This window comes from Nicotiana sylvestris, chromosome 5 (genome assembly GCF_000393655.2).
Source record: "Nicotiana sylvestris chromosome 5, ASM39365v2, whole genome shotgun sequence".
In the NCBI taxonomy this organism is placed as follows: domain Eukaryota; kingdom Viridiplantae; phylum Streptophyta; class Magnoliopsida; order Solanales; family Solanaceae; genus Nicotiana; species Nicotiana sylvestris.
In genome coordinates, this window is record NC_091061.1 from 163,777,022 (window position 1) to 163,792,840 (window position 15,819).

The 15,819-nt window shown below is 39.8% G+C and overlaps 1 protein-coding gene across 1 annotated transcript; it reads left to right on the plus strand.

The window, feature by feature from the left end:
* The first annotated feature begins 8,573 nt into the window (after positions 1–8,573).
* Positions 8,574–14,664, plus strand: LOC104231668 (SEC12-like protein 1). Its single transcript, XM_009784700.2, has 10 exons — positions 8,574–8,936; positions 9,230–9,324; positions 10,408–10,537; positions 10,630–10,721; positions 12,091–12,187; positions 12,277–12,349; positions 12,456–12,576; positions 13,085–13,204; positions 14,060–14,130; positions 14,218–14,664. Exons 1-10 carry the CDS (start codon positions 8,766–8,768, stop codon positions 14,400–14,402), a joined length of 1,155 nt encoding a protein of 384 aa, XP_009783002.1. The 5' UTR covers positions 8,574–8,765; the 3' UTR covers positions 14,403–14,664.
* Positions 14,665–15,819: the final 1,155 nt, after the last annotated feature.

The window sequence follows — 15,819 nt, forward strand, 5'->3', positions numbered from 1 at the left end:
AGGAATCAAGATGGTTTATGGAGAGTATCAGGCCACAAAAGAAATGTTCGTGATTGACGAAGTGTTCCCAATTCTCGCGCTTTCGACATCAAAGAACACAGAGTCAGTTAGGAAAGAAGAAACTAAATAGCAATCACCGATATCATCCCTGATCGAACCGGAGGAGCAAGGAGAAGGCAAGGATGATTATTACGGAGTCCCTAGGTCGTTCATCGCTCTTGATGATTCCTATGCCACCAAATCAACAGTCGAGGAGCTGGAGCAAGTCATATTGATCGAGCACTTACCCGATCGGAAGGTATACCTGGGCACAGGGTTAACTCCCGAGCTCAGAAAAAAACTTATTGAATTCCTTATAGCTAACATAGATTGTTTCTCTTGGTCTCATCTTAACATGACAGGGATCCTACCAGAGATAACCACTCATAAGTTGAGTTTCGTCCCGAAGTTCCACCCGGTTAAATAGAGAAGGCCTCAGTCTGTAGTTAAACATGCGTTCATCAAAGATGAGGTATTTAAACTCCTTAAAATTGGTTCTATTTGGGAAGTTAAATACCCGGACTGGTTAGCTTACGTAGTGGTAGTGCCTAGAAAAGAAAATAAATTAAGAATGTTCATAGATTACAAAGACTTAAACAAGGCATGCCCTAAGGACTCTTTCCCTTTGCCTAAAATCGATTGCATGAGCGATGAGACGTCTGAGAACTAGATACTCAGCTTTCTCGATGCCTATTCCAGGTACAACCAAATCTGGATGGACCTGGGCAATCAAGAAAAGACTTTTTTTATCACTAAATTCGACACTTATTGTTATAATTTAATGTCATTCGAATTAAAAAACACCAGGGCCACTTAACAACGCCTAGTAAACCGGATGTTCGAAGAACAAATAGGAAAATTAATAGAGGTTTATATTAATGACATGTTAGTCAAGTCCCTGCGAGCAGAGAGCCATTTGAAACATTTACAAGAAACCTTTGACATATTGAGGAGATACAATATGAAGCTCAACCCGAAAAAATGCACATTCAAGGACGGATCCGGAAAATTCCTTGGGTTCATGGTGTCCAACTGGGGGATCGAGATCTATCCCGATAAAATCAAAGCTATAAAAGACATCACCGTGGTGGATAGTATTAAGGTCGTTCAAAGGCTGACAGTGCGTATAGCGGCCCTGGGCCGGTTCATATCGAGGTCTTCTGACAAAAGCCATTGTTTGTTCTTACTATTGAAGAAGAATAACTTTTCTTGGACCCCGAAATGCCAACAAGCTTTGGAAGAACTCAAACGGTATCTTTCGATTCCACCCCTACTCCATACTCCAAAGTCGGATGAGCAGTTGTACCTTTACTTGGCGGTATCTGGGGTGTTGGTAAGTGGAGTCCTAGTCCGAGAAGAGGAAGGAACACAATTTCCTGTTTACTATGTTAGTAGAACTCTAGACAAGGCCAAAACAAGGTATCCTCACCTGAAAAAATTGGCGCTCGCTTTGCTGAGCACCTCCAAAAAGTTAAAACCATACTTTCAATGCCACCCTATATGTGTCGTGACCTCTTACCAACTGAGGAACATCATGCACAAGACTGAGCTCTTGGGCCGATTGGCCAAATGGGCAGTCAAAATTAGCGGGTACTATATCGAGTATCGGCCCCGAACCGCCATCAAATCACAAATTTTGGCAGACTTCAAAGCTGACTTACGCCAACCTTAATACCTGAAGTCGAACGGGAACTATTTTTAACCTCGGGGATTACCTCGGGAGTTTGGACCCTCTTTACGGGCGGTGCTTCGAACGCAAAGAGTTCCGGGCTCGGCATCGTGCTGAAACCACCTACAGGTAACATAGTTAGGCAATCTGTTAGAACTGTTAAATTGACTAACAATGAGGCCGAGTATGAGGCCATGATTACAGGTCTCGAATTGGTTAAAACCCTTGGGGCCGATGTAGTCGAAGCTAAGTGTGATTCCATCCTTGTGGTAAATCAAGTCAATGGCACGTTCAAAGTAAAAAAGGAACGGATGCAAAGGTATTTAGACAAGTTGGAGGTAACGCTGCATCAATTCAAGGAATGAACCTTACAACACGTGCCCCGAGATTAAAATAACAAGGCTGATTCCTTGGATAACTTGGGATCATCGGTTGAGGATGACAAATTCAGTTCAGGAATTGTCGTACAACTCATGAATTCGGTGGTGGAAGAAGGCCATGCCGAAGTAAAATCGACAAGTTTAACTTGGGATTGGAGGAACAAATACATAGATTATTTGAAGATTGGAAGCTGCCCTCAGATCCTAAAGAATCGACAGATCTACGCACGAAGGCGGCCATGTTCAGCCTGTCCAAAGAGACTCTATTCAGAAGAACATTCAACGGCCCACTCGCCATATGCTCGAGGCTGGGAGATACCGAATATGTCTTAAGAGAAGTTCACGAAGTCGGAAACCATTCGAGGGTGGAATATTTGGTTTGGAAATTAATCAGAGCTGGCTATTACTGGATCAACATGGAGATAGATAAGGACTTCGTACGAAGATGTGACGGTTATCAGAGACACGCACCGATGTCTATCAATCCATAGAGCATCTCCATTCGGTCTTATCCCTATGGCCATTCATGAATTGGGAATGAACATCGTCGGTCCCCTGCCTTAGGCACCAGGTAAGGCTCAATTCAAGTTGTTTATGACCGATTATTTTTTTAAATGGGTCGAAGCTCAATCGTTCAAAAAAATCTGGGAAAAAGAAGTCATTGACTTCATTTGGGACCACATAATATGTCGGTTCAGGATATCGGCCGAGATCGTGTGCGACAATGGGAAGCAATTCATTGACAGCAAGGTAAATAAGTTTTTCGAAGACCACAGGATTAAAAAGATATTATCGATACCCTATCACTCTAGTGGGAATATACAAGCAGAACCTACAAACAAGACTATGATCTAAAACTTGAAAAGAGGTTGACGATGCCAAAAGAAAGTGGAAGGAAATTTTGCTCGAAGTCCTATGGGCATACTGTACAACTTCGAAGTCTGGTACCGGGGCCACCCCGTTTTAATTGGTTTACAGTGTTGAAGCATTAATACCGGTCGAAGTAGGAGAACCGAGCCTCAAGTTCTGATATGCGACTGAAGAATCGAATGGGGAGGCCATGAGCACAAGCCTAGAACTATTGGATGAAAGGCGTGGGGCCGCCCAGAAATAGCGGATAGAAAGATATTGCAACCGAAGAGCCAACTTTCGACACTTCAAGATCGGGGACTTAGTGTTGAGAAAAGTAACATTGCATACCCGAAACCCGAACGAGGGGAAGCTGGGACCAAATTGGGAAGGACTATATCGAGTCGTCAGAATTACTGGCAAAGGCTCGTACAAACTCAAAGTAGGAAATGGTGCATAACTACCGAACAACTGGAACGTGACGCACTTAAAGCGGTACAAATTATAAGGTAAAATGTCATTTACTTTTTTATATTATGACTCGGACTAACACTTGCAAACAATAGCCAAAGGAGAATATGACTATTATATTTGAAAGCATACGTTGCGCTCTTTTTCCCTTGAACCGGTTTTGTCCCAAATGAATTTTTTGGCAAGGTTTTTAACGAGGTAACAATAAATCGTACTAACTTAGATTCGAAGGCCCGTCTTAAATCGGAGGCAATGGGCACATCAATAGTATTCGAGCCCTCTAAAGATCGACCTCGAATACTGGGGGCCATCACTCTCAGGTTAAGGTTCTTAGCAAGGAAAGAAGGAAACTTTATACTTGAACAACTTAGGCTCAGTGGTTATGACCCATTGTAATGTCCAAACGGTCAAGTGAACTGTGCCCACACAGGCCACCTTTGCCATAATACAAGCTTACACGCTTTCGGTCATGTACTTTACACACAGAAATGAAAGAAAGTTTCCACCTTAATATTACACATTTTTGCCTCTTAAAACATAGATCTTAAGATCCCAAGGACTATCGAGCCTAAGGGCTACCCCTATTCGGGGACTATCGAGCCCAAGGGCTACCCCCACTTGGGGAATGTCGTCCGAAAAAAGATCGAGCAACTCGGGTTACCACCATGGAGGCACAAAACCTATTAGGTAGTTCCTAAACACAAAAAGCTACGGCCGCCCTAAAAATGGCTCGGAGACGTCCGAAACTCATAATCAGAACACAAGACCTTCATAAAAATTCAAAACCTACTAAAAGGTTACCCTCGGAAAAAGCATCATCTAAAATCACTTAAGAATCTTGAGAAAACTACCAGTGACACCGAGTTTTCAAGGCCTCAAGTAAATAAAGTTGCATCGAAGTCAAGCTCTGTTAGATATATTTGCAAGAATAGAATTGTGAAAAGATGCTAAAAAGTGAAGACTTGAAATTGCCAAAAAGGAATTTTTATATATATTCTGAAATGCAAAGGCCCAACAAAAATAGCCTCAAAATAAACAAAAAACATACACAAGATAAAAACTAAAAAAGTTCTAAGGCATTCATGCATGATCTTCACCAGGGCTCGACTTATCGCCAGAACCGTCGGAGCCTTCGGCACCTTCAGGATTGGAAAGTTTTTTCGCCTCGGCCTCAAGCTTTATTGCTTCCTCGATCTCGGGCGACAGGTCAAAGCCTTGGGCGTGAATTTCTTCAAGGGTCTCCCTTCGAGACAACCGCCTCATATATTAGGAATTAGTCTTTAGGCGGGCCTCGACCGCTTCGACAACGACTTTGTATTGGGCCACCATCTTATCAGCATCAACGGGGGTTGTCTCCAACTTGGACTTCATTGCCTCGTGCCCTCTACCGAGGGTGTCCTGCTCTGCGACAACCGAGCTTAGCTGTGCTCGGAGATCATCATTTAGTTGAGCCCGCTTGTCAGTTTTCTCCTTCGCCACATGAAGTTGAACCTCTACAAATGTCAGCTTTACCTGGGCGATTTCCTTTTCTGAATCCAACAGATCCATCTTGCTCTTCCACCAATCGGCCATGGCTTAGATCTCATTCATCTCCTATCGGAGTTGGTCGATCTAGTCGATCTTCTGTTGGACCTGCGAGGTTTTATCATTAACGACTACGACTAGTTCCTCGTTTCTAACTTCAAAGACCTTTACCTTTTTAACCAAGTCGGCATGTTCCCCCCTTAGGGCCGATGCTTTCTTTTGAGCCCTATCCATCTCGGCCTGAAGGTCCTTGACGGTCCTGTCTTGTTTCTCGCTGATGAGCTTGTACATATCTTTATTTCGAGCCTACTCCTTGAGCTCGAGTTCGAGCTGATTGACCTCAACACTGTACCAGAGGAAGCTCTCGTGATGAAGTACCAAGGCCTGCAAAATAACGAAGGTCGTGAGAAATATCAAACTTAAGTAAAATATAAGGAGACGTAATGATGCCTTACCCGGTTCGGCGCCTGCTGCGCCTCATTGAAAAGATATGGTAGGTCGACCTCATTCTTTTTTTCCTGTTCCTCCTCGGTTACCGGACATCGGAGGTAGATGGCTATGCCAATATGAGCGGATAGAACCCGCGTATCCTCTGGAACAATAAGAATAACCGCTCTCTTACGACCAGGGTCCACACTCGGAGCGGGAAACTGATTACTCAACTTTGGGCTCGAACTCAGCCCGCTAGCTTCCGAAGATATATCCTTCTTCGGGACTTCCAGGTCACCTAGCCCGGAAAAATCTTCCAAAGTAGACGAGTCCACACCATCGAATAAAGAATGAATGGGATCGTCCGTGCCATGAACCCCTTCATTGGACTTCTCTTTTACTGCTTGGGCCTCCTCAAGCATGGACTCGGTGTATGAGGGCATCTCCATAATTTCTATTACACCAGGCACTTCCTTTGGAGCAGAGCCAACATCTTGGGGGGTCCCTTCCCCCGTCTCCTCTTAAGTCTAAGAGAGGTCGATCTCACGAATCTCCCCCTTATCTACCGCTTACTCCCCGGGAGGGGTCGATCCATGGGCGATAAAAATGTCGTCTTCTTCCGACTCGTCCCTAAGTCGGAGAAGTGTATCGGAATCTGGAGCCCGGGAGCTGGTACTTTCTTGGACTTACAAGACACCCTCTTCTTTGGCTTTACCTCGGGACCCGGGGATCCCGAAGATTTTCTTTTCCTCTTCTTATTTTCCCCTGCGATAGCCCCGGTCTATCCCATAATGGAAAGATTAACGGACAAGGATACATCATCGTCCCCATCCAAAGGCCTAAGCTCGGTGGTCTTAGGCAAACCTAGGAAAGAATGAAGAAAAGTCAGTGTGATATGAGTTAAGAATACGGTAATAGCTATTCGCAGGAGAACCTTACCATGAGAATGGGCCTCCCATCGGCTCTTTGAAAGCTTGCGCCATGAGCACTCGAAGTATGACATCTATTTGTAGATGCCTTCAATCCACTCCGTGAGCCGGGGGACAACATTTGGAACCCAGGCTGCACAGCCATAAATACGAATGATGATAAAGGAAATGAAGAAAAATTGACAGTTAAGGAAAGGATGCACTTACGAGATGCATTCCAGTTCTCGGGGAATGACATGAACTTGGGAGAGATCAAGTCTTCAGTCTTCACTCGAACCAAGTGCCCCTGCCGGTCTCGGTCTTGATCTTCATCAATGCTCGAGAAGAGAGTGTTGCTATCCCGACGAGTGAGCTTGATTAGTCCCCCTCGGAAAATTCGGGGACTATATAGACGAAGCAGGTGGTTGATGGTGAACCGACGAGACTCAGAGTCATTCATAAAATAACGGAGGAGGATCACGATCCTCTATAGAGACGAGTGGATTTTCCCAAGGCACACATCGTATTTTTTGCGAAATCCAAAGCAATTGGGTCTACCGGGACCAGTGTGAAGGGGTAAGTGTAAACACTTAAATACCCCTCCATGTAGGGAGTAATAGCATCATCAGGCCTGTGGACTACTATGTCCTTGCCTTCCCATTTACAGTCCTCTCGGACCACGGGAAGAACATCTTCAGTAACGAAGCATATGTACCTCGATGCTCCTTCACTCCGGTCCTGTTTGGATGAGGGTTTCTCGACTTTGAAGTCGTTTGTGATTGAGCAACCTCCGGGTATAAAACTTTTCATGGGAGGCTCGGTGGCAAGCTCGGGGACAAATGCCCCGGAGGTAGCCACCTCGGGAGCGGCCACCTCGAGAATAGTCGCCTCAGAAGCAGCTACCTCAACATTCGTGGCCGGGTGGGAAGATGAAGATGCGACTTGTTGGGGAACTGATTTAGAAGTTTTAGCCATTTCTACTTAATAAAATTTGAAAATTTGGAGAAAAAGTATGAAGGTTTGGAAGAACAAGTTTGAAGGCTGAACAACAGGGGATGAAGATTTGAAGAAAATTTGGATAAGAACCTAAGAACAACTATGAAGATTTGAAGATCAAAAGATGAAGATATGAAGGTTTGAAAGAAGTTGATGATAGCTAGAAAATTTGAAGGTAGAAACTTGATCGGAAAGAGGAAAAAGAACAAAGGGTAGAAGCTTTTATAGGGGAGGTATCCGACGCTTCACATTCGAACGAAACCAACCGATAGTTGGCGTGTGTCCGAAGTCAGAACGACACGGCTGATGAAACGTTTCAACTTCTTCGTTGTTTCGGTTGTAACGTATGGAGGAAGGAACCGAAGAACATTTTCCCATCGTTTCAGCAAACCTACTCTCTGGAAAACGAGGGGACTATCTGTATACGGGTAAAACCGGGGCTAGTGAGCGCCCTGATCTCCCGGTGGGGTCAGACGAAGCAAGGACATAACTACATGGAATCAGGATCGAAGCTAAGAACCACTTGTACTAAGGCCCGAACGAAGCGTTTATCACTGTGGCCATCGAGACACGCCCCCTCAAATCCGATACGGGCTCCAAAGACCTCGGAAAGCACAACCAAATGGTTACACACAATTATCGAAGGGCCGTGATATCCGCGCCCAGCCGGATATCACAGCGTGGATCTCAACGCGTATCGATAGTTGATCAGTGGTTAAGAAAAAAGAAGATTTTTATATTTCTTAGAATTGTACTTAGGATAAAACTCCTCTACTGTATAAAGGGAAAGTTTATTGTTCAATCAAGGCAATATACACTTATTTTCTCTTCTTCTAAAGTTATTTAAAGTTCTTATGTTTGCTCATAGTTCTTCATAAGTCTTTGGCTTCGAATCGAGGGCAGAACAATTACTATATGCAGACATGAGCTCGGATCTGACATCACTTCAATTGTTGTCCATTTTAAGGGTAAATACATAGGTTGACATGCAATAAGAACAAAAAGTCGTCTCTTTTCTTTTTCTATTTTTTGGATTATCCTCTTGTTTAATTAGCCAACAACCAGTTGCGTATTTTTTCCCCTTCTTTTTGCCAATATAAACAGACGTGCAAATTGTAATAATCAGGTGAAACCAATGCATTCCCGCGGAATTATCAGTGCGTAAATGCGAATATCCCAAAATATCCGTTGACTATACTCCCTGGCCCCACCTTCGCCGGTTTCCAACTTTCCATTTCTATATAGCGGTCCCACCACATCGTTTCTCATTTTCACACTTTAAAAAGCGAAAAACAAAAGCCAAAAAATATTAAACAAAATTCGAAATCTCAATTTTCTCTGCAAAACTCAAAAAACTCAACTCCCCATAACGAACAAAAGATCAATTTCTCTCTATTTCTGTCCGCCATTCTTATACCTTGAAACTTGATATACGCACAGTACTACACCCAAATACACACAGAGAGAGAAAGTGGGTTTTGCTTTCGGGTTGTGGAAAAAATGGACGGCGGTGATGTTACGGTGGAAGGGAAGGTGACGTGTGCATCATGGATCAAACGGCCTGAAAACGCGCATCTGGTGGTGATTGCTAAGTCTAACGGAACTTCCTCCTCTTCGCTCGAGATTTTCTCCTTTGATCCCATCACTACTTCTCTTTCTACTTCTCCCAAGGTTCCCCTTTCTCTTTTTTCCAAAAATAGATGTATTTTTTTATTTTAAATTGGTGTTGAAAAGTTTGTTACTGAACCCACTGCTTTAAATTATGGGTGCACTCACTAACATAATTAGGTTACTGATTTCCTGATAAGTATTAATTGGTGATCACCTGCTTTCAAAATTCTAGTGTAAAAAAATCGTTACACTGTATAGCTTAAATACCTGACTTATATATGGCTAATTTTTCCTGGGATTTTTTAGTGATGTTGGTGAAATTTGCTTATTGTTTTTATGGGTATTGATTATAGGCGACATATGTATTTGAGGAAAGTGGTAATGCGGTGTGCATTGCAGTACATCCAACTGGGGACGACTTTGTGTGCTCCACTACCACTGATTGCAAGTAAATACTGAAACCCCGTTTTGTTTTCTCTTAGTTCTTAAAGCTGATTTATTTACCGCTTTTGTTGTGAAAAAGATTGATTATTTTGGCAGTTGGTAGTTTCTTGAGCAAGAAATGCATGAGTTGAATGCCTCTAGATTTCTCGCAGCTTTTCCTTTTTAATTTGTTCTTGTGTTTTTGCTGTTGTGATTCATGATACAAATGATTGTTAATTGTATTGAGGGAAAAAGGTTAAATTTACCCCTGTACTCTTTGGAATTGAGCAAATTTGTCCTCTGTTAAGCTGTCTAATATTACCCCGCCTTTAGAAAAATCTCTTTTTGGCCCTCGACATCTAACTAAGCTCCAACCTGAAGGTATTTTGCACCACTGTCAAAAGTAGAGGGGAAAATTTTGTCCCTTTTTTCCTGAAGAATTTGGATACGTGGAGTCCATCCATTTTATGTTGGAGCTCCATTAATGACGAGGGCAAGTGTATGAATGGACCAAGGGTTTAATGGGAGGTAAAATTGAGCAATTTTAGATACTATAGCCTCTAGAGGCGAAACTGGTCGTTTTCCCTTGTATTAACGTGAGATATATAAACTGGACTAGTATTGTCAGTCAATGAGTTTTTTTTTTTTTTTTGCATGTTTTCTTTGTAGAAATCTGTTACTTTATCACTGTGGAACTCTGGTTTCATCCTTAATTGAGGATTTTTTTTACTTTGGCATCTTTAATAAATATTGGTCATAACATCATGGACCTGCTTGCTGGTGAGGCGAGGTCGAGTAGCAATGGCTGACGATCCTTGACTGTGATACTCTGTTCCAGTAATCTGCATCTATTGATGAAAGAAAACACCCATCATGTATATATTTTTGTCTATAAATTCAATGCAGTGCAATGTTCCAGTGTGGGAGTGTGTTATACAGGTTTCAGGTCTCATTTTGGCCGGTAGTTATCTTTTCAGATTACCGATTAGGTTTTTCACCCAACAAAAGAACATACGGATGACTAATATGAGTTTTTGTATGGTTATTGTCACGCTTATTGTTTATTTCTTGGCCTGAAGGGGATATATTAATTTGCTGTTTGATGCAGGTTGTTTGAGTTATATGGTCATGAAGATAATATAAAATTTGTATGCAAGGAGTTTCCTCTCGAAGATGTTGGTCCACAAAAATGCATGGCCTTTAGTGTTGATGGTTCCAAATTAGCCACTGGCGGAGTTGTGAGCAATTTGTGAAAGATTATTTCTCTTATACTGATGTTCAAAGAATGTTATCTTCTTGTTCTGACTTTCTATCCCTTTGAATCTTAAAGGATGGACATTTCAGACTTTTTGAGTGGCCTACCATGCGCATTATTGTGGATGAACCTAAAGCTCACAAGTCATTCAGAGACATGGATTTCAGGTATAGTTAACTCTACTCAGATTATAGTTGTGCAGAATCCTCAGTTATTTATGATCTGTGAGAATTTTACCGGATATGAGCTCTAGGGACCTATAAGTTTCAGAATGTGTATAATTGCATGTTCCATAATTGAAGTTGATCAGCAGACAGCAATCCATTTATTCTCTTTATGGTGCCATTTGGTGGCTACTGATTTCTCTTTAATAATGAAACTTGAGGCTTTGAGCACTATATGATGCTCAAATTCAGCTGTTATCATCTGGGAAGCTTGTTATCCCATGTTTACAAGCCCTTTTGCTGTGATAATATGCACCAATGCTTAGTTAACCAAAAGAAACCTTCCAAGCAAGCCAAAACCGAGAGGGGTCTTCTTCACTTTTGTTTGTCATAGCTCTGACATGCAGTGTTATATGAAGCTTGAAAGAAGATGTCGTTTATGTATTGGTTACAGAAAAATATGCGGTTTATTAGGTGACAATCAGACATGAAGCATTGTTTGGTTATTTTAGCGTAGAAACAATATTCTTGTTATTGCATTTCTAACTGAAATATGATTATGACCTGTTTGCTAGATGGAAGATTTATGTTTAGAAGTTCCAGGAGATCCACTTTAGTGCTGAAATGTCTTATTAAATTATATTCTAAAGAAACTAATTGATGGAAAAATGAAGCGAAGGATCTTAGTCTTGTTTCTTTTAACCAATATGATGTTGATTTTGCACTTTAAAGATAAGGGTGAAGTGCTTTTATCATCCAATTATAATCCCATGTACTAGTTTAGCCTTTTGGTTCACCTGTCATGCATCATACCAGATTTTCAAGTTGTTGCTGTTGCTCTGTGTGCTCCTTAGCTAGTGTTGGAAGTAGTTTGTTCTCATGGGGAACTAAAAGTGAAAAAAGAGATTAGTAGGAAACCTGGTTTGCAGGAATTTCCATCTTGGATTGAATAACATCGGATGTAAACTACAGTAACTGAATTTGAATACAAAATTATACTTAATCCTTTTTGGTCATATTAAAGAAGTGAGGGATGTCATAGAAGAACTAAACATGTTGATATGTTCAAAAACGATATATGTTCAAGAACAATTCATTTTGTGATCAAGAATCCTATAATACATGCATGATTGTACATGGATTTGCATTCATGGTATATACTTTGAGTTTTGAAATGTGAATCTGATCTTTGAATATGATTATGACAATCTTCCTACAAAACAAATTTCAAAAGATTTAAGAGTTTATTTACCGAGCCTCTTATTGCGATTGCAGAAATGATATTGAATCCATGTATTGTAGAAGTTTAAGAATTATTGTTTGATGTTTGGACAAGATTTAAAGTCTTTCCCCTACTTTTATATATCTTCAGCTTAGATTCAGAGTTCTTAGCTTCCACATCCACAGATGGTGCCGCCAGAATATGGAAGACAAGCGACGGTGTCCCAGTAACTTTAACACGAAATTCAGTAAGTTCTGTATAGTATGACCGTCTGACCTGTCAGACATTGTTCATCCCTTTTTATGTTGATTTTGTATCTTTTCTTCCACATTGCAGGATGAGAATATTGAGCTCTGCAGGTTCTCTAAAGATGGGACAAAACCATTTTTGTTCACTACCATTCAGAAAGGTATGCTAAATTCTGGCTTTAGTTAAAGAAGTTAGTATATTGAAATTGTGTAACATTTCTTATTGCAAACAATGTGTAACTATCCAAAATTGTGTCAATAAAACAGGCAATAAGACATTGATGGCAGTTTGGGACATCAGTACATGGAAGAAAATTGGACATAAAAGCCTGTTAAAAAAGCCAGCTTCCATTATGTCAATTAGTTTGGATGGGAAATATCTTGCATTGTAAGATCTCTATCCTTTTGCTTCTCCTAGTCATAGTGACATTCGATTATCATCTGCATCATTACTGTCGAATACCTTCCTTGGATACAAGCTGTTGAAGCTTAAGATTGGAATTGGACATCGATTATGCAATTGCGAGTCTTTGATTAAAGCAGTGTTTTTGCATGGATGTTGGATGAATCATTGAGTTGATTTGAGATACACAATTCCGTGATGAGATAGGACGATATGAGGCCTGGAGAGGACCTAAAACAGAATAGCATCTGATTCCTATTTCTTCCTCTTGGAGTTAGGATTCCATCAAACTAATATGAAGTGTTCATCTTGCTAAAACACCTCGTATTTTTTAGTGCTTTTTGTATGATTGAAGTTCTTTGGTGACTCTTAACTTCTCTTCTTCTTGATGACTGTCTCCCCTCCAATACATGGTTTATAGGCCTGTCTTATGGTGTTCAGCAGTGGGGCTATTTTGTTAATATCCGAATCTCTGCTTATCATTTAAATGCAGGGGAAGCAAAGATGGTGATGTCTGTGTTATTGAAGTGAAAAATATGGAGATCTCCTCTTTGCACAGGAGAGTGCACTTGGGTACTAATATTACTTCTTTGGAGTTTTGTCCTAGTGAAAGGTATGTGTTATTCTAGCAATAAGTTGCTATAACCAACTAGTCTCTGTCATTGGTCCTTTGTTCTGAAGCTTATGCCTTATCTTTTAGAAGCCATGTTTCTCAGGGAATTCTAAACAGAGATATAATTCGTGACTTGAGGGTGAAAAGGGAAGTTTATGTGATAGTCTTGTACGTACGATTTGGCCAATTAAGTTTACCAAGAAGCTTGAGTAGATATGGTGATGCCAAGAACGTTTCATGAATATCTTGAGCCTGTAATCTACTTTTGTTTAAGTGCATAAATGGACAAGTTACAGCAACTGATTATTGAAGAAGACAAAAAATAACTGCTTCAGTTACAACGGCTGAATATTGAAGAAAATCTATGTGCTTTTGAGATTATCTGCCGCACCTATAAGTTATTACGTTGGCTTAACTTGGACCTGTATGTGTTTCCTGCATAACTTCTGATTGTGCTCCTTTTCATTATTTCCTCTCTACCCCCTTCTGCTCTTGCCCTTCTGGTCTATAAGTCTTAAGGTAAACAATGGTGCTAGTTTTAGGTATTCTTCTGCCTGGATTTCTGTGCAACATTCCAAGTTAGCTTTATCTTCTCTGTTATTTTTCGGAGTCTTAGATGCTAGTTATCGGTGATTCCTTGATTACATGATTGCCTAATGATAATTGTTCTTTGCCTAAATATGCGCTCTTCAAAGTTGAAACCTTGGGTCGCTTTATGCTTATACTTCACATAGGTCTCTTGAAATATTAATGTCGAGTGGAGTAATTTCTCTCATTACTTATTCTCTGGCAATCAAAACTCTTATTCTCTCTGCCTACTTACCTTATAAGTCCACATTGGTGCACATTTGACAGGGTTGCTCTTACCACTTCCTCTCAATGGGGAGCAATGGTGACAAAGTTAAATGTCCCAGCTGATTGGAAAGGTCTATCTCTTTTTCTTTTCTCTGTATGAGAGGTAATGTGCGTTTTGAGTCCAAATTGATCTTTTTTTCCCCTCTCTTCAATTGCAGAGTGGCAGATTTATCTATTACTCTTGGCATTATTTTTGGCATCGGCTGTCTTATTTTATGTGTTCTTCGAGAATTCTGATTCTTTCTGGAACTTTCCCGATCCATCTTCAAGACCAAAGATTGGAACTGTCCATACAGATCCAACATCTGATGACTGGAGCAGCTTTGGACCTGTAGATTTGTAAGTTATTATAGCCTTGTCTGGAATTAAGGATGGCCAACCTGAAGAAAGATTGTGAAGCAAGTCTCTACTTTTTAAGGCATTTTTTAATATGTATACCTTCTAATTGATGATGTTAAAGTTTGAGGCTAATATTGCCTTTTTGAATAATAATTTTTTTTAAAGATTTATTTGATCTTAGAAGAAAGAATTGTTGCAGCATACTATAGGTTGTTTTAGTGTGACAAGTTTAAAAATCCATTTTAAATTGATTTTTGTGCTATGAACTGAGATTCTTCAAAAATTCCTATCCCATTTGTGATTTCTTCAGAATATTAATTTTCACACCAAGAATTTAAGATTATTAGTATGTGGACAACTATATCTCGAGCACATGTTTAAGTTAGGCCTCAATAGGAAATTAAAATGGAACATCTAACAACGCTTCTTCACATGTTTAAGTTAGTTGTTTTAACTTCTGTTAGCTTCTTTTGAAGTATAAGCACTTAAATTAATCGCCAATTTGATTTAGTTGAAAGACAGATTTGTAGGGCGAATAGCACATGAACAATCACGGAATAAACAATAATTCAGGAACCAAATTCACTACTTCTTATTCTTAATGAAATTAAAATAAAATGAAATTTCATATTGTTTAAGTTTCCATTGGTAGAGGATTTTCTAAAACTTGCAATCGATATATATATATATATTTGTAGGGGTGTACAAAGGAAACCGACAAATCGCACCAACTCGATAATCCGAGTCAAACCGAGAAAACAAATCCGACTATGGTTTGGTTTGATTTGGTTTGGTGTTGGAAAAAAAAATCCGACCATAATTGGTTTGGTTTGGTTTTAACTAAAGAAAGTCAAACCGAAACCAAACCAACCTGACATTACATATATAGAAATTCTAGATATATTTAATATATAAATATACTTATTGTGATGTAATTTACAAATATTTCTTAAAAATTTTCATAAGTTTGTCTTTTAAGGTATTATTTCAAGGTTGGACTTAGAACTTTTGAATGTTCCAATAAGCTTTATAGCCATTAACATTAGTAAATTAAAATAATGCTAACAAAAGGCTAAACTAAAATCAAATCAATACTAATGCTAACAAAAGACATTCAATTCAATACTACGGGAATGTATTTGAATATCTATTTTTTGTTTTGCAATAATTTAGATAAAAATGCATAACCTATTTTTATTTTTTCTTTAGCGCTTAGTCATGTAATTAATACTCCCTTACTAGTCTACTTATTTTAGCATGGCTTAGTACTTTTAGATTATGTTTATTTTTATTATGACTTTTTAATTAGCAATATTTATATTACATAATTTTATTATCGTTATTGTTGAATATTTTAGGATAATGTCATGACACATCTCATATTTTGTATTAGTTTTTTGGAAAATACTTTATATAGTTGT

Excerpts from the sequence above, each read along its gene's own strand:
- LOC104231668 (XM_009784700.2), top strand. The coding sequence starts at position 8,766 with ATGGACGGCGGTGATGTTACGGTGGAAGGGAAGGTGACGTGTGCATCA. Across the intron at positions 10,722-12,090 it reads TTCAGAGACATGGATTTCAG|CTTAGATTCAGAGTTCTTAG; the intron begins GTATAGTTAACT and ends ATATATCTTCAG. Across the intron at positions 12,188-12,276 it reads TAACTTTAACACGAAATTCA|GATGAGAATATTGAGCTCTG; the intron begins GTAAGTTCTGTA and ends TCCACATTGCAG.